At 36.6% G+C, this 23657-nt stretch overlaps 7 protein-coding genes and 1 non-coding gene across 13 annotated transcripts; 4 read left to right on the forward strand and 4 right to left on the reverse strand.

Annotated features, from left to right (window-relative positions):
• The first annotated feature begins 65 nt into the window (after positions 1-65).
• HGO (homogentisate 1,2-dioxygenase) lies at positions 66-3114 on the forward strand. 2 transcript variants are annotated; one of them, NM_124787.4, is made up of 10 exons: positions 66-311; positions 388-618; positions 708-787; positions 909-1076; positions 1153-1328; positions 1409-1478; positions 1586-1740; positions 1833-1916; positions 2041-2382; positions 2482-3114. In NM_124787.4, exons 1-9 carry the CDS (start codon positions 121-123, stop codon positions 2269-2271), a joined length of 1386 nt encoding a protein of 461 aa, NP_200219.1. In that variant the 5' UTR covers positions 66-120; the 3' UTR covers positions 2272-2382; positions 2482-3114. The 2 variants fall into 2 exon arrangements, with proteins under 2 accessions (NP_200219.1, NP_851187.1); NM_180856.4 differs by having other exon boundaries at positions 2041-2486.
• AT5G54090 (DNA mismatch repair protein MutS, type 2) lies at positions 2325-6795 on the reverse strand. Its single transcript, NM_124788.5, has 18 exons — positions 6518-6795; positions 6310-6438; positions 6056-6223; positions 5888-5971; positions 5758-5808; positions 5615-5671; positions 5465-5547; positions 5166-5289; positions 4952-5011; positions 4581-4829; positions 4346-4496; positions 4088-4215; positions 3760-3807; positions 3533-3663; positions 3366-3448; positions 3084-3258; positions 2730-3004; positions 2325-2644 (listed from the first exon to the last, which is right to left on the reverse strand). Exons 1-18 carry the CDS (start codon positions 6749-6751, stop codon positions 2484-2486), a joined length of 2391 nt encoding a protein of 796 aa, NP_200220.2. The 5' UTR covers positions 6752-6795; the 3' UTR covers positions 2325-2483.
• Positions 6796-6847: 52 nt separating this feature from the next.
• Positions 6848-7708, reverse strand: AT5G54095 (proteoglycan-like protein). 2 transcript variants are annotated; one of them, NM_001345078.1, is made up of 3 exons: positions 7472-7708; positions 7252-7377; positions 6926-7227 (listed from the first exon to the last, which is right to left on the reverse strand). In NM_001345078.1, exons 1-3 carry the CDS (start codon positions 7568-7570, stop codon positions 7069-7071), a joined length of 384 nt encoding a protein of 127 aa, NP_001331038.1. In that variant the 5' UTR covers positions 7571-7708; the 3' UTR covers positions 6926-7068. The 2 variants fall into 2 exon arrangements, with proteins under 2 accessions (NP_568803.1, NP_001331038.1); NM_124789.4 differs by having other exon boundaries at positions 6848-7377.
• A 192-nt stretch (positions 7709-7900) lies between these two features.
• AT5G54100 (SPFH/Band 7/PHB domain-containing membrane-associated protein family) lies at positions 7901-10781 on the reverse strand. Its single transcript, NM_124790.4, has 10 exons — positions 10553-10781; positions 10309-10443; positions 9941-10184; positions 9703-9852; positions 9384-9441; positions 9211-9303; positions 8996-9094; positions 8759-8850; positions 8456-8515; positions 7901-8361 (listed from the first exon to the last, which is right to left on the reverse strand). Exons 1-10 carry the CDS (start codon positions 10699-10701, stop codon positions 8236-8238), a joined length of 1206 nt encoding a protein of 401 aa, NP_200221.1. The 5' UTR covers positions 10702-10781; the 3' UTR covers positions 7901-8235.
• A 443-nt stretch (positions 10782-11224) lies between these two features.
• On the reverse strand, positions 11225-11267 carry U5.11. Its single transcript, NR_143058.1, has one exon. It is a non-coding gene; the product is annotated as an other RNA (small nuclear RNA).
• A 992-nt stretch (positions 11268-12259) lies between these two features.
• On the forward strand, positions 12260-14835 carry MAMI (membrane-associated mannitol-induced). Of its 2 annotated transcripts, NM_124791.3 has the most exons (7): positions 12260-12821; positions 13022-13092; positions 13253-13334; positions 13441-13562; positions 14133-14210; positions 14299-14418; positions 14506-14834. In NM_124791.3, the coding sequence occupies exons 1-7, from the start codon at positions 12557-12559 to the stop codon at positions 14566-14568; spliced, it is 801 nt and encodes a 266-aa protein (NP_568804.1). In that variant the 5' UTR covers positions 12260-12556; the 3' UTR covers positions 14569-14834. The 2 variants fall into 2 exon arrangements, with proteins under 2 accessions (NP_568804.1, NP_001331145.1); NM_001345079.1 differs by having other exon boundaries at positions 12277-12821; positions 13441-14210; positions 14506-14835.
• A 1935-nt stretch (positions 14836-16770) lies between these two features.
• On the forward strand, positions 16771-19824 carry AT5G54130 (Calcium-binding endonuclease/exonuclease/phosphatase family). Of its 3 annotated transcripts, none has more exons than NM_001085285.2 (10): positions 16771-17232; positions 17312-17416; positions 17497-17602; positions 17694-17905; positions 17992-18068; positions 18156-18264; positions 18378-18503; positions 18734-18844; positions 18952-19059; positions 19256-19824. In NM_001085285.2, the coding sequence occupies exons 1-10, from the start codon at positions 17101-17103 to the stop codon at positions 19478-19480; spliced, it is 1311 nt and encodes a 436-aa protein (NP_001078754.1). In that variant the 5' UTR covers positions 16771-17100; the 3' UTR covers positions 19481-19824. The 3 variants fall into 3 exon arrangements, with proteins under 3 accessions (NP_001078754.1, NP_001119433.1, NP_001119432.1); NM_001125961.1 differs by having other exon boundaries at positions 16801-17232; positions 18965-19059; positions 19256-19720; NM_001125960.1 differs by having other exon boundaries at positions 16801-17232; positions 17497-17596; positions 18965-19059; positions 19256-19720.
• Positions 19825-19867: 43 nt separating this feature from the next.
• ILL3 (IAA-leucine-resistant (ILR1)-like 3) lies at positions 19868-22262 on the forward strand. Its single transcript, NM_124794.3, has 5 exons — positions 19868-20360; positions 20438-20563; positions 20790-21104; positions 21202-21333; positions 21649-22262. Exons 1-5 carry the CDS (start codon positions 20034-20036, stop codon positions 22033-22035), a joined length of 1287 nt encoding a protein of 428 aa, NP_200225.1. The 5' UTR covers positions 19868-20033; the 3' UTR covers positions 22036-22262.
• Positions 22263-23657: the final 1395 nt, after the last annotated feature.

Below are 23657 nucleotides of genomic sequence, written 5' to 3' on the forward strand. Positions count from 1 at the left end.
CATTTCTTCTTCCTCTTTGATCAGTATGCCACGTCATCATCATTCCTCCACGTTATTAAATATATGTATCGATCATCGTCTCTCTCTTTAACAAGCTCCTCTCTCTGATGTGAAGAAGCCATGGAAGAGAAGAAGAAGGAGCTTGAAGAGTTGAAGTATCAATCAGGTTTTGGTAACCACTTCTCATCGGAAGCAATCGCCGGAGCTTTACCGTTAGATCAGAACAGTCCTCTTCTTTGTCCTTACGGTCTTTACGCCGAACAGATCTCCGGTACTTCTTTCACTTCTCCTCGCAAGCTCAATCAAAGAAGGTACATCATCATTTCAATTGTAAGTTTTGGATAATTTCGTTGAATTGATTGATCTTCATCTTGTTTTTTTTTTCAGTTGGTTGTACCGGGTTAAACCATCGGTTACACATGAACCGTTCAAGCCTCGTGTACCAGCTCATAAGAAGCTTGTGAGTGAGTTTGATGCATCAAATAGTCGTACGAATCCGACTCAGCTTCGGTGGAGACCTGAGGATATTCCTGATTCGGAGATTGATTTCGTTGATGGGTTATTTACCATTTGTGGAGCTGGAAGCTCGTTTCTTCGCCATGGCTTCGCTATTCACATGTAAAAAACTCTTCTTTTTATTTTGGTATCTTTGGTGTAGATCAGTGATACATAAAGTAATGATCTTTTGTATTCATTTTGTTTTGAAGGTATGTGGCTAACACAGGAATGAAAGACTCCGCATTTTGCAACGCTGATGGTGACTTCTTGTTAGTTCCTCAAACAGGAAGTAAGTTAGTAGTCCCAATGCCTTACCTTACCACATCTTTGGGAAATAAAGTCAGTCATGTATTGAGAATGGATTCAAGATAGTCTTGGATCAGTTCTGATAGTTTGAGTGGGTGTTTTAGGGCTATGGATTGAAACTGAGTGTGGAAGGCTTTTGGTAACTCCTGGTGAGATTGCTGTTATACCACAAGGTTTCCGTTTCTCCATAGATTTACCGGATGGGAAGTCTCGTGGTTATGTTGCTGAAATCTATGGGGCTCATTTTCAGCTTCCTGATCTTGGACCAATAGGTACTCTTGAGTTCTTTTAGATTCAGCCGGAATAACATGGATTCTCCGCAAGAATCTTATTGGTGGATGTGGACAGGTGCTAATGGTCTTGCTGCATCAAGAGATTTTCTTGCACCAACAGCATGGTTTGAGGATGGATTGCGGCCTGAATACACAATTGTTCAGAAGTTTGGCGGTGAACTCTTTACTGCTAAACAAGATTTCTCTCCATTCAATGTGGTTGCCTGGCATGGCAATTACGTGCCTTATAAGGTGAGTACATTGTTTATTGAGCCTAATCTTGTAAAACGTTAATGCATTGTTTTTCTGAGAATTTCAATTTCTGTCTGCAGTATGACCTGAAGAAGTTCTGTCCATACAACACTGTGCTTTTAGATCATGGAGATCCATCTATAAATACAGGTTGGTGGTCATCTGCGCTAAATCGATTCTTCTTTTTGTTTTGTTATGGGTTGGTTACTTGTTCTTTATTGTAATCACACTCTTTGGGTGAATTATTGTACTCTCAGTCCTTACAGCACCAACTGATAAACCTGGTGTGGCCTTGCTTGATTTTGTCATATTTCCTCCTCGATGGTTGGTTGCTGAGCATACTTTTCGACCTCCTTACTATCATCGTAACTGCATGAGTGAATTTATGGGCTTAATCTACGGTGCATACGAGGTAAGCTGCTTGAAGTTCCTGCTTCTGCAAATCATTAGCTGGCTTGTGTTATCCTCCTACTGAAATCTGTAAACTGACTCCACCATTCACAGGCGAAAGCTGATGGATTTCTCCCTGGCGGTGCAAGTCTTCATAGCTGTATGACACCTCATGGTCCAGATACTACCACGTACGAGGTATCAATCCATCTTATGCACAGCAGCAACTACACGTTTGATTTCATTTTCCTCCGAGATCATGTCTAAATCTAACCCCTGAATGTAAAATTAAGTCTGAAGCATTTTTATAATTGTTTTGTAGGCGACAATTGCTCGAGTAAATGCAATGGCTCCTTCTAAACTCACAGGTACGATGGCTTTCATGTTCGAATCAGCATTGATCCCTAGAGTCTGTCATTGGGCTCTGGAGTCTCCTTTCCTGGATCACGACTACTACCAGTGTTGGATTGGCCTCAAGTCTCATTTCTCGCGCATAAGCTTGGACAAGACAAATGTTGAATCAACAGAGAAAGAACCAGGAGCTTCGGAGTAAAGAACACATAATTCACCTGCACCACTTTCAATACCCAAGCTGTACAGACTTTTCACCATATACTTGTATAAGAAAGAAGCATATAACAAGTACATATGTAATAATAAGTAGGTAATGTTTCTTCATGTCACTTTAAATACACTATTTGTACTCTGAAGCTAATATAACGGTGTTGGTTTAGATACTAATGAATATAACTGTGCCATTTAGATTCAGGCCACAACATCAGTCAGTTTCACTTTCATCTTCATGATGCCTACTTGCACTAAGATCTCTTTCTTCGAATGTTCTACCTTCAAAACGGTCGCTTTTTTACCAAGAGAAGAAACAAACACCGAGCTACCGACTTCAGGAACCTTTTGAGCCGCAGCTTCTGTTAATGCAGAAACATGGTTCAGTTTCAAAGATCATAACCAGATAGTAGCTATCTTTTAAAGGGCTTAAGCTTATTTCAATACCAGGAAGTGGTCGTCTCTCTACCACAGATGATGAACGAATTCCATTATCTTCATCCTTCGTCGTTTTGACTTTTGTTTGGAGTTGCGTAGCTACCTTTGACTGAGAAGATTTTCCAGCAGATGAGCGAAACTGTTGCAATGTTCTGCGAAGTGTAGAACGAGTCATCGAACCAGCCTGAGTTAGTTCTTGTCTCATTTTTCGTCTCTCTTTGGTGGAATGATCGTTAATGTTCTTTTGTGCTGTGAGTAGATTCTCATGAAGCTCTCTTGAGAGCCTAAAACCAAAAAATGAAAAACATGAATAGAATGCTCATAAGAGAGGTCAAGATTTACTGCTGTTATATAGAATCTCACCTTATATAAACACGTGACTCATTCAAAAGTCTCTGATATTCTTGCTTGTACCGTTCCATGTCAAGTATGACCTCATTGATCTCAGCACTTGCAGAGCCATAGAGTTCACGAGCACTTTCGATGATATCACATGGAAGCCCCAACCTATCGGCTATGTTTATTGCATTCGACCGACCTGACAAGCAATTTCAAACGTGGGTTGGTGAATCATGTTAACTCTGATTCCGTTTTGGAGGTAAACAAATCGATCATTAAAGAGCCTAGATGAGCTTGTAGCTAAACCTGGTACTCCCCATAGAATTTTGTAAGTGGGTTTTAGGTTCAGGTCATCAAACTCCATGCAAGCATTCTCAAAGGCGGAATTGCTACAATAGATACAGAAAGATAGAAACTGAATACTCATTAAAAACTTGGGTGATCCAAGCAAAATGTCAGGTACAGTTAAAAACCTGTATTTAAGCGTCTTAAGCTCTCCATGATGTGTGGTTGCCATCGTGAGTAAAGAACCGCTTTCTGCAAAAGATTCGAGAATTGCCATCCCTAATGCAGCTCCTTCAAGGGGATTTGTTCCAGCTCCAACCTGTTATTAGCAAGCAAGACTTTAACGCAGATTCTTCCAAACATATGCTGACCTTAAATCTCCTAAACTATATAATTAACCAGTCTTTTAACTTACTTCATCTAACAACACAAGTGATCTGCTCGTTGAATGCGAGAGAATTTCCTGCAAGTTTACCAATCAGAGTAAAAGAAACATAAGTTGTATATATATCAAGAGAGTTACATCTTCCAAACTAATTTAAACAATCATTCCAAACCGATAAAAGTTAAATCAACGCTAATAATTTATCTAATCCCATCATGTTGGAAGATTTAGCGAGTCCAAACTTCAAAGGAATAAAGCGTTTTTGAGTCGTAGAAAAAGGGTACATAAGGAAAACTCTGTTGGAAGTAATATCACTTTATGATATAAAAGGTGTGACAACAACAGAGAACAGACTTACACTTATTTGTTTCAAATGACCAGAAAAGGTAGAAAGTGACTGCAGCAAAGATTGTTCATCACCAATATCAGCATAAATATTGTCAAACCAAGGTATGCGTGCAGATTCAGTTGCTAGAACATAAAGACCTACAAAAACCCTAACAATCATTTATATTGATATAATATTAAGTGACTGAAATCTCTCTCTCCCCTAAGGGCTTTATATCTTTGGTGGAGTTTTTAACTAACCAAAGATACTGTAAGTTTCATGTCTTACCCGATTTTGCCATCATCGCAGCGAGCCCAACTGATTTCAAGCAAATGGTTTTACCTCCTGTGTTTGGACCGGTAATAACCAAAACTCTAGTGCCCTTAGAGATCTGGAAATCAGCCGGAATTGGTGGAGCTCCTGATAATACAGTGTCTGCCTATAAATATAACCATGTATATATTAACTTCAGCTAAAATGCATCATCAATCGACTCTATGATCATAACATCTGACGAACTTACTGTTTTATGAAATTTTACCGTCTCCCGCGTCTTTCTTATGCCTTTCTTGTGTTGGTAAAGCAATAGAGGATGATAACATCTAGGTAGATACAGCAACCATTCTTTTTTAGAAAGCGGTTTCTCACTCGGTAAGTTAATATCCGGCGAGTTTTCTCCAGCAGACAAAGATTCAACCTCATCTTCAGGTGGCAAGTATATATCAGGATGTGCACCACCATATGCACGACTGTAAGTTGCTCGAGCGTTTATCTAGCCAGAAAAGAAAAAAAAAAACTGTAAACCACATGTTTGGAAGCTCATGTTGCTGAGATTTGTTTTACTGAGTTTTGCTTTAATAGAAAGAGAAATGATTGGTATTAAAGTATAATTACCACATCCAGCTGAATCGAGTAGCTCAACACCACCTCGATTTGACAAAGACCATCTTGCATCTGTTTTGCTTGCATCAAAATGAACAAAAATGTCAACAAGCAGAAAACAATAAGAAGGAAAGTTACAGAATTCTAACTTTAAAAATTAATACACTTTTCATCAAAATGAACAAAAATGTCAACAAGCAGAAAACAATAAGCAGAAAACAATTACCTTTTCAGTTAACATTGAAAGAATCTCTGCCTCAGCCTTTGCAACTGATGCTCTCGCACTTTGAAGGTCATCATTCATAGACACCGCAGCTATTGGCTCCGCCGCAGTCCCTCCACCTGAACCACTGAAACACATATTATCTTCAAGAGATAGAACTTGAAAATAAACACTAAAAGAGAAGCATAACTTCTCAATAACTTGGAAAATGGTAATGAACTCTTGTTAATAAATCATTGATAAATTGCAAACCAAAATTCTGAATCTTCTTTGGTAACTTAAATCTAAAAATTCAAGTTTACCTGGAAAGCAGAAGACCATTAACAGAAGTTAGCTGATTTGAGCTCATTTGTATACACCATCTTCCATCAATTTCAGCCGCTAACTGGAATTTTATCTTCAATAATTAATAAAACCAACTTCAGAAAATGAAGATTTAAGAGAATCCTTACCATGACAGATTCGTCATCCTTTTGGCTCCTTATGATAGCATCCAGCAGTTGCTGCAGCTGAAAGGAGACAACAGGTAGTTTTCAGACAATACTACTTCAAAAGATATCTTCAATTCACAGTTACAAAGAAAAACTAACTTGACCTTTCTTTCAAGTGTCTGCACTCGTTCACGTGATTGTCTCAGGGCACTACTCTGAAACAATAAAGATGAGTTCAACATAAGGATCATACATCTTGATGACAATGTAGTCAAAGTGAGAAAAAGAACAAACCGCGGAATCTTTGATTGTACCATCAGGATCTATAACTTGTTCAACCAACTTGACAAATGATCTATTAATCACAGGGTGCACTATCTGCAAACACAAAGTGAATATGAGGCCACCACAATGTCCAAGTTAAAAAAAGCATCAAAAATTTGGAGAGAAAACTGCAAATACCAATTCAGATAAAGGCATAAACCGTTTGTACCAATCTCCATCTTGCTTAATGGCAGCTTTCAAATCAAGCTGCAAATTTTCGAAGAACCTAAGAAGAGAAGCAACTTCAAGTGCTTGGTCTGCTCGTAAAGAAAGCCTCCTCTTAGCATGACGAATTCCCGATTCAACCTTCACACAAATCAGTATTACATCAAAAACTATACAATTTTCATGCAAAGATTATCACTTCAGAGATTGAAGATGATGAAACTTACGAGGGAGATATGAATACTGGAGAGGTCAAGACAGAAGGAACCATGTTCAAGCATTTTAATGGCGGCATCAGTTTCATCTAAAAGTTTCAAACTTTCACTGAAACTCTGGTCAAGAGACCAAAGCTTTTTCTGAAAACCAACAATCTCTGTGTCAATATAAAACAGAGAATCAACGGCTAAAGGAGAAAACCCAATAGAAAAATCAAACCTTTGTAGCTTCTCGGCCTAAAGAAGTACGAGCAAAAGAAGCGACAACATCGCAGAGCTTGTCCCATTCCAACACCCTCAAGCTATCGGTTTGAGATTTAGACTTTGAATGGCAAACAAGAGTCGGAGAAGAAGACGAGATTAAACTCAACTTTACTCTGTTTCTGTTTCCGATAGAGTTTCTTCTTCTTATCACTAGGGCACTGTTGCAGAAAGCTATTGATAAAGTCTGCATTTTTGACCTCCCCCTTTTGGTTTCAGAGAAGAATTGTATCAAATCCAATTTCAATGAAACCAAAATTTCCCTATTTCATCATAGTTTATAACCTTATTATCTTCACAAAACGGGAAAGTTAAGAATTAATAACTTTACCATAACTTGGAACTGAGGAAAAGATGTTTTTAGGAGGTAACACAAATCACAACAAGTCTATTGTTTCATTAACGTACGTATGGTAACAATAGCAATACAACAGTGGTGCGAAACATATACATATTACAGATTTGATGCACAACAATTTTGGGGTTTTGAGAAATGAAAATGTGAAAGAATTAAAGGGTTACAAGAGGCTCTTCGTTGGTTTTGGTGTAATTGGCTGCTACAACAGCCTCCTCTTGTTTTGGTGGCTCAGTCTCCTTAACAGTTTCGACGACAGCTTCTTCGGTCTTCACCACCTCTGGAGCTGCCTCAGCCTCAGCAGGCTTGGCTACCTCAGCCTCGGCAGGCTTGGCTACCTCAGCCTCGGCAGGCTTAGCTGCCTCGGCCTCGGCCGGTTTGGCTGCCTCAGCTTCCTTCGGTGTCTCTGCTACATCTCCAGCAGACTCTTCCTTCTTTTCTGTGACAACTTCATCTGCCTTCTCCTGTAAATCAACAAAACAATCACACATCTTTCACCTAAAACATAGACAAAATGGATAAAAACCGATCATTCTCTAATGAACTTGTTCTACAAACCTGAGATACGGTTTCAGTTTCGACGTTCTTGGACTCGACAACAGTCTTTTCGGTTTCAGGGATATCAGATTCCTTAGGTTTGCTCGCACAGCCTCCCATGGTGTTTAATAGAAAGAAATCGGTTTGAAACGAAAACAAATTTACACAATGGGAAGAACTGTGGAGCTAAAAGATTCTGATTCCTTTCAAGAAGCCAAAACTGTTTGTTTCTTTTTTCTCCTTATTAGAGGCTGAGCAAATGTAGGTGAAGACACAAAAGAGATATATATAGTGGTTCGTACCAACACAACACAACACAAAGCTATTTCAGGAAAAGGGCTAAAAATTTCATGTCACCTTAGGTTCTTTAAGGCTCTTCTCTGTCAACGACCTATTCATCAGGAGAACAACCAAACCTTATTCTCAACCGCTCTTGCGTTTTTGGTTTTAGCCAGATACTCTTTCTGTGCCAATTCGATTCAAGACAATAGCAACAAAATAGCAAAAGCAAACATAACAAAATTTGGATATTGATATAAAGATAACAAGAGCCAACACTTAGAAGACCAAATCTGGTGCAAAAACTCTGTCAGAAATTTGAGATTAGATCTGTTTTCTAGTTTGCAAAATGGTTATATGGTAAGATAACTGTTTCTCATATGAAGAAATAAACAAACTGAAAATGGCTAAAAAGCCTGGACAAATCAAAAGAATAGTTGTTCCCTAGGTTCAGCTACATTATAGCTTCTATTCAAGTTTGGCAACAACCACGTTAGTAGAGGATTCTACTCCAGAAGTTTCCCTGAAACCACTGTTGGGACCTTTGTTGACAACCCTTTGTACATTCCTAAAGCTTGAGCGATCATGCTAGCAGGATTGTCGACATTACTCGGAAGCAGCATTGTTGTACCCTAACAAGAACAAAAAAATACAACTCTATTAGATAAATCCCAAGGAAGGACGAGATTAGAAAAGTAAATGGGATCAAGTAAATGATGTGTTTACCTCCTTAGCAATTTTGCCAAAAGCTTGAATGTATTGCTCCGCAACTCTCAAACTCGCAGCCTGCATATCACACCACCATTAAGCATATGAGGTTCTCTTTTGGAAAGCAAAAACAAATAAACTTAAAGAGTCAACATTTGCAATTCCAATAAACAACTCAAATCTTTATGCAGCATCTAGAGGGAATCATTCATTGCATTCACATGTGAAGGGTTAAGTAGCACTAACACATCCAAATTTGATAAAACAGTATTAACGCCTAAGTAATAGTTAATTCATTGATCTCATAATTCAGGAAATCACCTCCTCTCCACCAGCTTCCTTGAGGGATTGAGATACCATGGCCAGTCCCTTGGCTGTTGCTTGTGCTCTAGCTAATATTGCTTCAGCCTCACCTGGATAGCAACAGAACAAATACATAAAAATGTTATGGTGAAACATACTGAGTCAGTTATGATATGAGGTTAACAGACGAATGGCTCCACATCTTATTATGATGATTTCATGTTTTTCAATCTTAAATGCTTACTAAATACTAACCTTGTGCACGATTGACTTGGTCCATCATTGCAGCTTCTGATTCCAAGATTACAGAACTTTTCTTACCATCAGCTCTATTGATATGGGCTTGACGTTCTCCTGTTAAAGTCAGTACAGCAGATTATGAGAATCAAATTGAGCCAAGAATCTGAACGAAATGAGCTGTAGCAAGCACATAGTTCAATCCCAGAACATATACTTTCAAGCAATTTTACCTTCAGACTCAAGAATCTGGGCTCTCTTTTTACGTTCAGCTTCAGCTTGCATTTCCATAGCAACTCTCACTCCATTAGGAGGCATGATATCCCCTGGATATACATGTATTAGATACAAGGCCAAAAGGGTATCTAGCTAACACCAGCAAAGAGTCAACAGAAAAATAACTCACTGATCTCATAACGAAGGCACTGAAGACCCCAATCTTTTGCAGCAACATTGATGGCTTCCTGCAAGAACATGTCCATTTCAAAATGTTCAGATACTTCCAATATCCAACACATACACTACAAAAGCATAATACATTCCACAACACATACACTACAATACTCTTATCTAACAAAACTTATATAGCCAGCTATCGTGAAATGAACAACACAATTAAACAATCTGAACTACAAATTTCACATTAACATCACTGACCATGAACATCAAAGAATCCCAGTTTTCAAAATGAAACGAAACTCAAGCCATAGAGAGAGAGAACATACCACAATCTTCTCATTGAGAGTGTCCCGTTCCTCAAAAGTCTTGTCAAGAGTAATTTTACCGAGCTCACTACGCATTGTAGTCTGAGCCAACTGCATAACAGCATAGATCGGATTCTCAACGCCATAAGAAGCCAACTTAGGATCCACAATCTGCAAAAAAATTTCAAGACAATGACATATCAACAAAAGCAAACAGGAAACTGTATACAAAACTGGAATCTGAAACGAAGATAATAACCTTAACGTAGAGAACACCATCGATGTGGATGCTAACGTTATCCTTTGTAATCGCAGTCTGATTACCAATAGGAATCGCTTCTTCCTTTAGAGAATGAACATAAGCGATACGATCCACAAACGGAACAAGGAAGTGAATCCCCGCCGGCAAAGTCGTGTGGAATTTACCAAACCGCTCAATCACACAAGCTTTCCTCTCCGGCACGATTCGGATTCCCCAGTTAGACGGCGGATTAATGTGGTAGCTACAAAAAAATAATTTCAGCGAAGATCCGTTTAAGCCTAACCGATCAAATCCATAAGGTTTCTACTAAAAAAATCTGAAGTCAAATCGAAATTTCAAAATGCGTTTAACGAAAACTAAAATACCTGTTGAAATCACTGCTGGGAGATGAGAAGCTACGGGCGCCGAAAAGTTGTTGCGGAGGAGTACCGGCGGAGGAGGATTGGTGGAGAAGCCTGGAAGTGAAGGATTTTGACGGCGAAGGTTTATTGATTTGGTAGCTACAAAACAAAACGAAATCAATCGTAAGCTTCCTATACAAAATCTGAAGTCAAATCCGTTCAAATTTCACAGAATGTATTTACGAAATCGTAAAGCTTAAAAAAAGACCTGGTGAGAGGACTTCCGGTAGAGCTGAAGTTGCGGACGGTGGATGCGGCGGCGAGAGATGATAAGATCTTCGGAACAGCTGCGGAAAGCATAGGGAGAAACCTCACGGCGGCGGTGTAACCGGATCTTGAAAGCGCGAGCTGATTCATCGTTGAAAGCTGTGTAACTAACTCTGAGAACGTGGAGAAGAGGAAATCCAGAGAAAAACCTCTTAAATCTTTTTTTTTTTGAACTATAGTTTAATCGGTTGACTTATATAATAATCAAAATTTACTTGAAGAAGAGGTTTTAAAAAAAAACTTGGGGAAGAGTCAAACAGAGGTTTTTGTTTTTCTTGCTTATCACGAATTTGTATAGGCTAATAAAAACCCTAAGACTTGATGAATAAACCTGTGTTATGTTGTCTAATAATAAGGTTACGACATGTGTTAATTATAAGATAAGTATGTCACATGTGTTTCCTCCTTGGGAAAATGGTAACATATGTTTTTGTAAGATCTTGCATTGGTTCATATAACATACAGTAATATAAAATCATATGATTTGAAGAATCTTATTACATTAAAGCTTCCGTTTCTAGATGAGTTTAACAATCTTACTTTCCCTTTTTAAAATGTGTTCAACATTTTGGTAATTTAGAAGGGAAAGAAAGTTATGTTCGAACGTTAGTTAGTTACCATAATTACAGTTATTTTACGAACATAACGAAATTTACGAATCCAAAATCTGTAGACGCACAATTAGTCACACAATCATGTTTGAGTCTGGCTTGAAAGGAAAGATTGTATAAAATGTTTTGTCCCCAGGCCAAAATGATGTATGGACTTTTAAAGCCCAAACTTCCTCAGTTACAAACTCTTTTTTTTTTTTTTTTTAATATGTTTAAAACTGTTTTTAATACAATTCGAAGAAGAATTCAAACTAGTTTTGACGTGAAGTTTCAAGGAATATCAATACAAACACCATATAAACTGACATTTTTAATACTGAGTATAACGTTATGTGATTGATTTCAAATCTTTAAATTCGCATAATTATTCTATTATTAGTAATAACATACATGCATAAAATTCGCGACATCAAGAACATCATTGTTCTGAATATCAAGAATATGCATTGACCGCGACATCAGAAACATCATCACATCGAGAAAGAAGAACGGTCATTTCCGCAAATTAATGACACTTTGGCTGCGTTAAATTCTACCAAAAGCTTCTCTCAGATTTTACTGAATTCTTTGCTTTAATTTTGATTTTTGCCAAAACTTCAATTGTTTAGGTTTAGTGTAAGAAAAGAAAGTGATTGTTATTCAATTGCTTGCTTTACAATGAACGGCTGTACAACGTATTTGTACACATGACTTAACCCCAAAACCCTAGACGAGACTTACCGACCAAGTAAGTTCTAAGTCGGCTAAGCCCAATATACAAACGCAGCCCACTAGTACTACTTATCTCCAATATTTAGCAAGTCTGTAAAACCTAATAATGATATTTATATGCGTAGAAAAAAAGAAAAAAAATCCATATACCAAAAAACACTTTTGAACAAATCCAAAAGTTTACATGATGACTTGTGTTGAGATGTGATATATATAAGCCTACCAACCAAATGCAAAGACAAGAAAGAATCCAAAGATAAATTCACGACCAACCAAACCAACTAACCAATAATCACTGATTTTCAATTCCATTATATAAATTCCAACCCCGAAAGAAACATCCATTGGACTTTTATTTGTCAAAACACGTTTTCACACGGACTTAACAGAAAACTTATAAACTACTAAAATTTATAAATTCATCTAAATCCGATTTTAAAGAAAAACACGTGACCCTCTCGCAGACGCAGAAGTAAAACGCCAAAACAAAACGCCATTTTTTGTCGATTCTTCGTCGTCCTCCTTTGAAATTCACACCAATTTGTCTCTCTTCCTAGAGAAACAAAAGATTATTCGAAACTCGGGAAAGTATCATCCGGTCACCGGAAAATTGATTATTTCCGATGCCAATAGGTGACCGTCAGAATCCGAGTGTGGAGAAGAAGAAGAACCTCTTCAGGCTATGTCCGTTTTGGCAGAGGAGAAGCACCACTTCTTCATCTTCAACACAGAATCCAAACCAAAACTACCGTAGCCGCCATGGAAATCGGAATACAGATATTTCCGCCGTCTCTAAGCCTCCGTTGACTATGTCTTCCGTCGCCAGATCACTTCTTCCAGCTCGCCGTCGTCTCCGACTAGATCCTTCTAGTTATCTGTATTTCCCTTGTACGTCTTCTTTATTTAAGTTTCTGCCGTCGATTTAGCTTGATTCAGAAATAGTCATAGTTCTCTGGAAATTGATTGATTTGGTTATGGATTCTGATTAGAGAATCGAAGTGATTAACATAGGCTCTCTGGAAGTGATTGATTTGGATTTCCATTGTTAGAGAACGAAGTTAGAATTTGTGGATTTGTGTTTGTTTCAGATGAACCTGGAAAACAAGTTCGCAGCGCAATAAAGCTTAAGAACACTAGCAAATCTCATACTGCATTTAAGGTAATGGAGTTATGTGTATCATTCACATCAATTTTGGCTATTGATTCTCGCATTTCTGATACTTATTTGAGAACTAGTTAAGAAATTGCAGAGAAGTTGACTCTTTGTTGACTTTAGTATGTACTTATTCATCTATGTCACTCTGTATCTTCTTGTTTAGTTCCAAACAACGGCACCTAAGAGTTGTTATATGCGTCCTCCCGGAGGTGTTTTGGCTCCAGGAGAGAGTGTTTTTGCTACTGGTAATGAGATTCTGGAAAAGAATGATGTCTTCTTTGGTTTTGTGTACCCTAACTAGTTTATACAGCCTCTGAGTATTGCTTCTTGTATGTATATGTTTAAGTGCAGTGTTCAAGTTTGTGGAACATCCAGAGAACAATGAAAAGCAGCCGTTGAATCAGAAGAGCAAGGTTAAGTTTAAGATTATGAGCCTGAAAGTTAAACCAGGAGTAGAGTATGTGCCTGAGTTGGTATGTTATGTCGCTCCTTTCTAATTCTTATTAGTTTACTTACAAGTCCAATGTTGGAAGCAATTTTATTCAATCTTAGAAATATGACTCTTATAGGCTGAAACATTGCAATTGATAGATAGGTTTTAAAAGGATAAGTGTTAGGTTTTCAATATCGTTACCTCCGATTCCTTAACCAAACTGGCACACACTAACACACCATACAAGAGAGAGACTAGCACATCACTAGCTCAGCTCTCAATACACCATACGAGAGAGACTAGCACATCACTAGCTCTGCTCTTAAGTCTCTCATACCATTCAACAACTATCAACATAAACCTCTCTAAACATTCAGAGCCATTATTTATACTCGAACTGAGTTTGTTCAAGATATTTTTAGATCCTAAAAATATCTTCTTCTTCAAGCAAGTTTCTTCTCACGTGCCTCCTCACTTGAACGTGTCTTCTTTTGCTTTCTCTCATTCACATTCTTCTTGATACATCAATCGTATCAATAAGCCCTCTCTGTCTCAGAGATTCTTAGGCATAAGTCCATCGATGATGCATTTTTGGGTGTTTATTGTGCAGTTTGATGAGCAAAAGGATCAAGTAGCAGTGGAGCAGGTTCTTCGGGTCATTTTTATTGATGCGGACCGCCCAAGTGCTGTAAGCTATTCATGCTGATAAGACCACATACAGTCTAAATTCTATAGTTTGAACATTTCATAAGGAGAATTACGATGTAATGAATCAGGCATTGGAGAAACTGAAACGTCAATTGGATGAAGCTGAAGCTGCAGTTGAAGCAAGAAAGAAGCCTCCCCCAGAGACAGGGCCTCGAGTTGTCGGGGAGGGTCTTGTCATAGACGAATGGGTAACATATAATTATAAGATCTTTGGTCCGTTTATTGTTGTTCCTTCTTTCTCCCATATATTCACCAAAGTTTGTGTCATCTATCAGAAGGAGAGAAGAGAGAAGTACCTTGCTCGGCAACAAGTCGAATCCGTAGATTCTTTGTCCTAAACGCAGAGAGCAATGTGGACTTGTTCTGCAGATCATGTACATAATTTATTATCCCTCGATTATGTATTTATCTCTAGACGATTACTTTGTGGTTCTTGTATGTCTCTGTTTGTTGTGTGATTCATGCCGGTTTTTTCTCCTTCATCAAATTTTGTTTCGGTCGTTTTTAGTTGATCTAGAATCGAACCAGAGTTTGTTCAGTATTTAGTTACAAATGAAAAATCCTGTTATACCATTCGTTAAACGTTTCTTAGAAATGAGTCATTAAGGTTAGAATAAGAATGATGGTTTTGTGGACAATTATAAAGTTTCCCCAACCATGATCAATTTGATTGGAACATTTCACAAACCAAAGTACAAATTTGTTTTGGATGATAGGCTACCATTTTCTGATATGTCAATTGTCACCATGTTTATTTTTAGTTTTAAAGTGGTTTTTTTATTTTGATCAGACTCTAAACTAAAGGTCCACAAGAGTGACCTATAAAAGACTGATACCCACTAATACAAAAAAAAGACTTATACCCAAGTACTGAGATTGATGTGTTGCTACTTTTGCTCCTTGCATTCAGAAACTACGATATTCTCTACTGGCCCAAATAATTAGTGGACTTACGTAACTGAGTACTTTGAGGACACAATTATAGAAAACGTTATTGCATTTAGTTTCAGCTGGTTAAGCTAGTCTGTCATATAATCTTTCTTCTTACTGTAATGAAAACAATAATAATAACTTTACTAATTTTCTACTAATAATTATGAGATTAACTGAATAAGAATAGCCGCCAAAGAGAACGAGAAATAATTAAGAATATTTTGGTCTTAAAACTTTGAAAACACGTAACTCTTAACCATTTTTTCGTCTTTGTACGCTGAAATCTAAGTCAGAAGATTCAATGTAAGTATATTTAACTAGCATTCGAAATATGATCATATTTGTTTGTAAATGGTATACTTTATAGACAATCAAATCACTTGTATGAAATGAGAATATGAGATATAAGTAAGATTCACGTGGTATATAAAATTTGGAACAAATTATGCTTAATTAGAAGCACACAAAAATCTAAAGTTAGATATGTTTTATTTCGTTATTAGAATATTTTTATTCGGAAAAAAGGGGAAATAAAATCGACTCGTGGAGATTATGAAGGAACAAAGACAACTAGAGGTGTCTTTTGATTTCCATGTCGCTTTATGAAAGCTTTCGGCCAAATTGCACAATCAACAAATTCGACAATCCTTATCTCTCTCTCTCTCTTTTTTAACCTCAAATTTAGTCTTATCAAAGGACATAAGAATATATTTTTGTATCAAACTTGAAAACATCACTTAAAATAAAACAAAATAAATTATTAAAATATCACTAAAATGAAGAAGAGAGATAACTTATATATACTTTTACCAAATATATATCTAATGTAAGATTCTGAAATTGAGTCATTTTTATCTCAGCAAAATCATTTCATAACCCGGGCGAATAAAGTGTGTGTTTAGTATTACGTGCTTGAAACGTAACTAGATCATTAAGCTAAGACTTGTAGAACACGTACATGCATCATAATTCATAAATGATTAGTTTAAGAATAATCAACATATGGTTAATAAATTGGTAAAACAATATTAGAAAAAAGAGAAAAACTACCGTTTAAGGTAGTTTTCCATTATTTGCAAAGCATATATACAATATATCATTTCATTTCATTATGGAACATAAGTGTTCAATACTCGTCTTAACACAATTTAAGAAGAAGAAAAAAAGACTAACAAATGAAAAGCTTAGTGACTGTGTCACTGTCTCTTAACCCGTCACTAATCTGTTGCAACTTCTTTAATCCTATAACAAAGAAACTGTTTTTAATCCGAAAACTTCAACTATATAAACCGGCACAAAAAAACCGTCATCAATCAAAACAAATTACTTAAACAAAGATCTCGACAACAACGTCTACAACGCATAATTATGTCCATGCATTGTTTTTTCCTTTTCACAAAAAGATAACAATAAACTAAAATAAAAACTTTACTATTACAACAAATCGTATCTCAATTTCATGAAGAGATGGCCGAAAGGAATAAAAACATGGACCCACCCGCCCATCGAATCGTGCGTTACGCGAAAGCAAAATATTCATTACCATTAAAAACAATATTTATCAACCCCTTTTTAAAAATGTAACGAACAAATTCAGGAAATAAAATATTTATATTCCTAATACAAAGTGCTTCACCACCATAAACACACATTCACTACATGCACAAGCACGTATATATATAAATGTTCATGAAGGAAGAAGCTTTAACAGAGAGAACAACTAAAATAGCCTAAGCCTCAAATTTAATCGCTATTTAGTTTCTAATTTTGGGTTAAAAGAAATTCGGGTTTCAATTAATTCGAAAGAGCGGTCACGACGTTTCTTAGAGAATCGTCTTCTTCATCTTCTTCGTGAACTTTTTGTTTTCTCCTTTTTTTGATTTTCACCGCCGGAGATTTTTGTATTTTTCCGATTATTCGCCGGCGGTTTAGAGATAATGAAGGGGAGGATATCAAAAATAGGAAGCTATGCAATCTCGTCTTCCATTAGAGATCAGCATCAGCAACCTTGTATTTCTTGTACTACTTTCAATATCCTTGCTCCGATCTATAAACGTCTCTCTCACAAGGTTCCTCTCCATCATCAATTTCTTGAATTTGAATTTTGTGTTTTTTTTTGAGGATTTTGATTTTATTTTGGAAATGTAGGATCAAAGTCTTCGTGAAAGTGATAATCGAGCGTATTGGCTTGGAAGGAATCATCGAATCATTGATTGGTTATTGTATGAGAGATCTTCAATCATATGTTTACAGGTGTTCGACGAAATTCCTCTGTGAAGACTTTTTGTTTTTATGTTTTTTTGGTTATGTGTTCTGATGATTTTGATTTTTAGGAGTTTTGGGTAGGCAATGAAGAGCTTGTTAATTTGTACGAGAAGAGACTTGGAGACGCTGGTTATCTAAGTTACAAGCTTGGTCGTACTAATAATCGTGGTGATGGTATATATAAACATTTCTGTGAATCTTCTTCTTTTTGGTTTTTTGATGTTTGTGTTTGTTCATTCTTTTAACCATTCATTGTATTTCATAGGTTTGCTTACGGCTGTTCATAAGGACTATTTTAGAGTTGTGAACTCGAGGGATTTGCTTTTTAATGATTGTGGTGATCGAGTTGCTCAGTTGCTACATGTAGAATTAGTTCCTCCTTACTCTCAGTATGATGCTCATCAAGAAGTTTTGATTGTGAATACTCATTTGTTGTTTCCTCATGATTCAACATTGTCCATAGTAAGATTGCAGCAGGTAGAGTTCTGTTTTAAATCTTAGACTAACTCCACTATTATTGTGATGATTTTGCATATTTCTAAACAAAGATTTTGTTTTGATAGGTATATAAGATTCTTCAGTATGTAGAATCTTACCAGAAGGAAGTTAATCTCAGTCCCATGCCTATTATTCTTTGCGGGTAACTATCTTGTTTGGATTTTACTTTTCCATGGGTTAGATGTGATGATTACAGTACTATAAGCTCCTATGTTTGTGTCTGTGGCAGAGATTGGAACGGAAGTAAGCGAGGACATGTCTACAAGTTTCTCAGGTCACAGGGTTTTGTGTCGTCTTACGATACTGCTCATCGGTACACAGACTCAGATGCTCACAAGGTCACTGTCTTTCTTCATATGGCGAATACTTTTGGGTATGCTGTAGATTTTTTCGATGTTTTGAATAGGCGATCGGGATTCTGAAACTGTTGTTGTTATCTTTGGTTTAACAGTGGGTAAGCCACCGGAATCATCGGGGTAACATATGCGCTGTCGATTTCATATGGCTTTTAAATCCAAATCGGTATAGAAAGCTGCTAAAAACAAGTTGGAGCGAGGCAGTCTTTGGCATGTTCAGGGTGAGACTCTCCTCAATTGTGTCTTATCACAAGTTTTCATCTCTGAATGAATTTCACTGTCTTTTTTATCCAAAAGTGATTTACTTGTTGATCTTTGAACTGGTTCAACATTAACTTAATAGTATACCAAGAAAAATGTCTCTTCCTTTACAATTCTTGTCTAAATTATTTATGGAAACGGAATTGTTTTCTGGTTCCTGCTTGTAACATCAGAACATTTTGATATGCAGTATCTACTGAGAAGAGCTTCACTAACAGCTGAAGATGCTTTTGCTTTTCTAAAAACTGACAATGATGGTGACCACATTACATTCATGGGCTTCTGTGAGACTCTTCGGCAGGTATGTAGAATCTGTAACGCAGTTAATCATATTCCTATGACTGCCTTACTCAGCTTAATGTTTACAGAGTTTTCTCTTTCTTAATTTCATACTCTTTCTCTATACAGCTCAATCTAACAGGTCACTGTAATGGACTCACGACAAAAGAGATCAAAGATTTGTGGACTCAAGCTGACATTGATGGAAACGGTCTTCTAGATTATAAGGAGTTTCAGGTAATGTTTCTTCATTAGACTCCCCCTCTCTAGATTACAAGGAATTGTTCATGATAAGGTAGTTTTTAGTAGAACTTAAGAGTTACAATAGCTGAACATAATCGCCCGTGAACATCTAGACATAGAATCGAAAACCCTTGTTCTTGTTCTTGAAACTACACACAAGTTTCTCAATTGCTTATGTAATCCATTGCAGCAAAGAATATGGAACCAAACCTGGTCAGAACAAAGAGATGCAGAGGACGGAGAAGCAAAAGGTAACCAAGAACAAACCGTTGGATTCAGTGTCAAAAACGCAGTTTTGTTTCCTCCTGAAGTTGAAAAAGGAATGTGGCCAGAAAATTACTCTCTATCAGATCACGCGAGACTCACTGTTGTATTCTCACCCATAAGAATGCCTTGCTCTCAATTGGTTTCATGACAAAACACACTCACCAAACAAACTTTAGCTTCTTCCATTTTTAAGAGACCTCTGAGTTTTGGTGTCCCCTTACAGAGAAACTTCGCTCTGTCTCTCCATTGGATCGGCTTGACCGCTCTCACGTTGCGGTTCCTGCGTTGGGTGGGAAGAAGAGAGAAAGGGGGACATAGGTCTATAAATTTTTACTGTGTACAAAAACATGTAAACTAAATATATTAGCTTCATGTACAAAATAATGTCGTAGTAGAGATTTAAGAAGCAGCTTTTTGCAACTCTTTTTTCATTTCTGTTTTTGCAATTTCATCAACTCCAGAGACTTTCATAGAGATATGTTTAGATATAAAATGATACAAAAACAAAATAATATTAATCTTTAAAAAAGTAATGCCGCCAAAAAAGGAATAAAATATTTCGGAAATTAATAAGAAAACCACAAAAACGGAACAAGTTTCGAGCTTCAAGGTCAGCTTCTTCACTTAGAATATAACCAAGTGTCAACAAAGTCAATTTTCCGATCATAGCTTTTTAGGGTTCCGTTGACTTCAAATTTGACATGGCTAATTCCTCAATCGTAGCTCTTCTTCTTCTCTTTGTTATCGCTAGTTCCGTCAATGGAGGAGATCAAGAGTATCCAAATCAATATCTAACAGAAGCTTTAGGTGATAAAGAATGGTTAGTGTCTGTAAGAAGACAAATCCATGAAAACCCAGAACTCCTTTTCGAGTTACATAAAACAAGTGCTCTGATTCGTCGCGAGCTTGATGAATTAGGGGTTTCTTATTCTTACCCGGTTGCGAAAACCGGGATCGTAGCTCAAATCGGATCCGGTTATCCTCCGGTTGTTGCTCTCCGTGCTGATATGGATGCTCTTCCCTTACAAGTAAACTCGACTTCTCTCTCTCTCTCTTTGATTGTTTGTTAATTTCTTCTGTAGATTGATTTGCTTCGATTTTTCAGGAACTTGTTGAGTGGGATCATAAGAGCAAAATCGATGGAAAAATGCATGCTTGTGGTCATGATTCTCATACCACTATGCTCCTTGGTGCTGCTAAATTGCTTAGCAAACGCAAACGTATGCTCAATGTAAGTTTTGGGTGAAGTAAATGTGTTTTGAATTTGTGGGATTAGCTTAGCAAAAGCAAAAAGGATGAATCTTGTTTTGTCTTTATGTACAAAAGTATAAATCTTTCATTGTTTTGGTTTGATTTGGAGAATGTTGTAGTTGTAGTTGGAGAATGTACGAAAGGTTTAGTCTTTTTTATGACTTGAGAATTTTTTTTTGTGAATGAAAAGATTACTCTTTGCTTAGGGAACAGTGAGGCTTCTTTTTCAACCAGCAGAAGAAGGTGGTGCAGGTGCTTTTCATATGATAAAAGAAGGTGCTTTGGGTGATTCTGAAGCAATATTTGGGATGCATGTTCATACTGGCTTACCTACAGGAGAATTAGCAACAATCTCGGGTCCTGCTTTGGCATCCACAAGCATTTTCAGTGTAAGAATGAGTGGTAAATCACCCGCTTCTTCGGAGACCTATTCTTGTGTTGATCCGGTGTTGGCTGCATCATCTACCATCTTAGCATTGCAACTTATTATCTCCAGAGAAGTAGATCCTCTCTTAAGCCATGTATGTTCTATACTATTCCAATCGATAACGGTCGTTTATGCATAATATAGATCTCCCTTAGTCTTCTGACGCTAAAAGATCCTGTTTTTGGATTTAGGTGCTCTCTGTTACATTTATGAAAAGTGGCGGTTCTGAGTTTGATGTGATTCCGGCATATGTAGAATTTGGGGGAACTTTGAGGAGTCTTACAACCAATGGCATCAACTGGTTGATAAAGCGGTTGAAAGAGGTATGTACACGTGTTTCAAAACAACCTTAAGTATTCGATGCAGAGAAGAAACCGAAATTTGGTTTTCAATATCTTATGAATCTTATCTCATCTAAACCCTGATGATCAATTTTAACCTTGAAGTAATTTATTGTATCTGTTCTAATACCTGGATCTCTTGTTACTCTGTTCTAGTAAATCTTTCATGGGACAACAAACCATTTATATATCCACAAGCTCTCTTTCCATGATATACAATCACTAATGTTCAAATGTAATCTAATCTTCAGTTTGATCTTCATTCAACCTTGAGCTAACCTTTATTGTTGATGACAGGTGGTTGAAGGACAAGCTGAAGTACAAAGATGCAAAGCGGATATAGATATGCATGAAGACGATCATCCTATGTATCCAGCAACAGTGAACGATCACAAGCTACACGAATTCACTGAAAAGGTTTTGAAACTCTTGCTTGGACCCGAGAAGGTGAAACCGGCTAACAAGGTAATGGCGGGTGAGGATTTTGCTTTCTATCAACAAAAAATACCCGGTTACTACATAGGAATCGGTATAAGAAACGAAGAAATCGGTTCTGTGCGTTCGGTTCATTCGCCTTATTTCTTCCTCGACGAGAATGTGCTTCCCATTGGATCAGCAACGTTTGCTGCCTTAGCTGAAATGTATCTACAAGAGCATCAGAATCAAACTAAGTCTGGAGATTGAGAAAGTTACTAAACAAAAGCTTAGTTAATTGCCTTCACAAGTAAATGCTATTGTTTTTATAAAATGCAATTTTTACAACTTCAAGAAATCAAGTTGTATATTATAAAAATTGTAAGTAATGGGTCTCTGTCTCATATGGTAGGTGCAGATGTCTGAGTCTGAGACACCAAAAACGATGTCGTTTAGTTTCGAGATATCGACAAAAAAAAATCTGGTGAATTTTTATGAAACTAATTAGTAAATGAAATGACATTTGAACTTATCATAATGACTACAGACACAAACACATTTTGTGTATTTTTAAAAATTTTGTTTTTGTCTATTTTGATAAAGCAAACACCAATCAATGATAAAACATAGGCAGCATCTTAGTCAGTAGAAAAGCAAAAAAGCAGCATTCAGTCTCTATAAAACTAAGCAAAATAAAAGTTATCTTTTGTATTTTTATAAATTTTAATTTGCCTTTTTCCTAAAAAACAAAAACTAGACAAGATAAAGATGAATGTGTCACATGACTCTCAAGAGAGAAAAGGCAATTAGGAGATAAAGAGATTAGTTTTAATAAATTTGATCTAAACCAAAAGACAAAAAGTGATGACACATCTGTCCCTAAAATGGCTAAATGCCTAAATCCAAGTAACACGATAATCGAGCTCAACAACAGGCACTTCATCTTCTGGATCTATATTATAGTATAGATTATAGAATATGATTACTACTATTTCTTTTTGGAAAATTATTGGCTCATATAATCCATTGATGAACCATAATTTGTACTAGATAATAATAAAAACATAATAGCTAATAAAATCGTGAATAATTCGGTAAGAAAAGGTTAAAGTTGTTTCAATACACTCACCTAAACAAGTCGATTATGGTCCAAAAGAAATCCAATTGAGATAAATTTTAAACTTTTCGTTGCTAGTTAAATGTGATTTAAAATATGAAATTTTCAATTTCATACAAACATGAAAACATTTTATTTAATCATGTAAATTAGAAAATATAGACATGTTATATCAACAACAATGGCAAAAAGAAAAAGGTCGGTTTTCAAATCTATTGATATTTTCCGTATCCTATTAATTTTGCATGCGATTTCTGAAGAAAAAGTTATTTTGATTATTTAGAGAATTTTTATACTAAACCTAATTTGTCACTCGTGATAAGCTCTTCTCTCCCTTGGAAAGCCATGAAGAAGACTAGTGTTTTCACGCCCGACCCGAACCGTCCGGTCCGACCGGTTAACCCGTGACCCGAACACTTTTTCGGTTTGGGTTTAGTATTAAAACCCAACGAAAAAAACCACAAAAACTCGCAATTAACCCGTGACCCGGTGAACCGGTTGAACCGGCCGGGTGTGGGTTTTAAAAAGTTCTCTTGATTTTACAATAAAATATGGGATTTTAGACTTTATTCAATTATTTTTAAAAGTTTTTTCAGTTTTTAAATTCATTTGATGTTTTAGATTTTGGTGAAGACTTTACAATACCGCCTTAAAATTGAATCGAATGGTGAGAGAGACAACCGAGATTAGTTGTTTGAATTCACGATGTTTTATTAATTTATTTCTGTCATTGATGATCTCCTAATATATTTGTTACGGTGTTAGACATTTAGTT

This window comes from Arabidopsis thaliana, chromosome 5 (genome assembly GCF_000001735.4).
Source record: "Arabidopsis thaliana chromosome 5, partial sequence".
NCBI classification, from domain to species: Eukaryota; Viridiplantae; Streptophyta; class Magnoliopsida; order Brassicales; family Brassicaceae; genus Arabidopsis; species Arabidopsis thaliana.

Excerpts from the sequence above, each read along its gene's own strand:
- HGO (NM_124787.4), top strand. The coding sequence starts at position 121 with ATGGAAGAGAAGAAGAAGGAGCTTGAAGAGTTGAAGTATCAATCAGGT. Across the intron at positions 312-387 it reads CGCAAGCTCAATCAAAGAAG|TTGGTTGTACCGGGTTAAAC; the intron begins GTACATCATCAT and ends TTTTTTTTTCAG. Across the intron at positions 1,917-2,040 it reads CAGATACTACCACGTACGAG|GCGACAATTGCTCGAGTAAA; the intron begins GTATCAATCCAT and ends ATTGTTTTGTAG.
- AT5G54090 (NM_124788.5), bottom strand. The coding sequence starts at position 6,751 with ATGCAGACTTTATCAATAGCTTTCTGCAACAGTGCCCTAGTGATAAGA. Across the intron at positions 4,216-4,345 it reads TGCGATGATGGCAAAATCGG|GTCTTTATGTTCTAGCAACT; the intron begins GTAAGACATGAA and ends GGGTTTTTGTAG. Across the intron at positions 3,449-3,532 it reads CTTAAGACGCTTAAATACAG|CAATTCCGCCTTTGAGAATG; the intron begins GTTTTTAACTGT and ends TATCTATTGTAG.
- AT5G54095 (NM_124789.4), bottom strand. The coding sequence starts at position 7,570 with ATGGGAGGCTGTGCGAGCAAACCTAAGGAATCTGATATCCCTGAAACC. Across the intron at positions 7,378-7,471 it reads AAACTGAAACCGTATCTCAG|GAGAAGGCAGATGAAGTTGT; the intron begins GTTTGTAGAACA and ends GTTGATTTACAG.
- AT5G54100 (NM_124790.4), bottom strand. The coding sequence starts at position 10,701 with ATGAATCAGCTCGCGCTTTCAAGATCCGGTTACACCGCCGCCGTGAGG. Across the intron at positions 10,444-10,552 it reads ACCGGAAGTCCTCTCACCAG|CTACCAAATCAATAAACCTT; the intron begins GTCTTTTTTTAA and ends TTTGTTTTGTAG. Across the intron at positions 8,851-8,995 it reads CCAAGTCAATCGTGCACAAG|GTGAGGCTGAAGCAATATTA; the intron begins GTTAGTATTTAG and ends GTTGCTATCCAG.
- MAMI (NM_124791.3), top strand. The coding sequence starts at position 12,557 with ATGCCAATAGGTGACCGTCAGAATCCGAGTGTGGAGAAGAAGAAGAAC. Across the intron at positions 13,563-14,132 it reads TAGAGTATGTGCCTGAGTTG|TTTGATGAGCAAAAGGATCA; the intron begins GTATGTTATGTC and ends TTTATTGTGCAG. Across the intron at positions 14,211-14,298 it reads ATGCGGACCGCCCAAGTGCT|GCATTGGAGAAACTGAAACG; the intron begins GTAAGCTATTCA and ends GTAATGAATCAG.
- AT5G54130 (NM_001085285.2), top strand. The coding sequence starts at position 17,101 with ATGAAGGGGAGGATATCAAAAATAGGAAGCTATGCAATCTCGTCTTCC. Across the intron at positions 18,504-18,733 it reads CAGTCTTTGGCATGTTCAGG|TATCTACTGAGAAGAGCTTC; the intron begins GTGAGACTCTCC and ends TTTGATATGCAG. Across the intron at positions 18,845-18,951 it reads TCTGTGAGACTCTTCGGCAG|CTCAATCTAACAGGTCACTG; the intron begins GTATGTAGAATC and ends TTCTCTATACAG.
- ILL3 (NM_124794.3), top strand. The coding sequence starts at position 20,034 with ATGGCTAATTCCTCAATCGTAGCTCTTCTTCTTCTCTTTGTTATCGCT. Across the intron at positions 20,564-20,789 it reads AACGCAAACGTATGCTCAAT|GGAACAGTGAGGCTTCTTTT; the intron begins GTAAGTTTTGGG and ends CTCTTTGCTTAG. Across the intron at positions 21,105-21,201 it reads TAGATCCTCTCTTAAGCCAT|GTGCTCTCTGTTACATTTAT; the intron begins GTATGTTCTATA and ends TTTTGGATTTAG.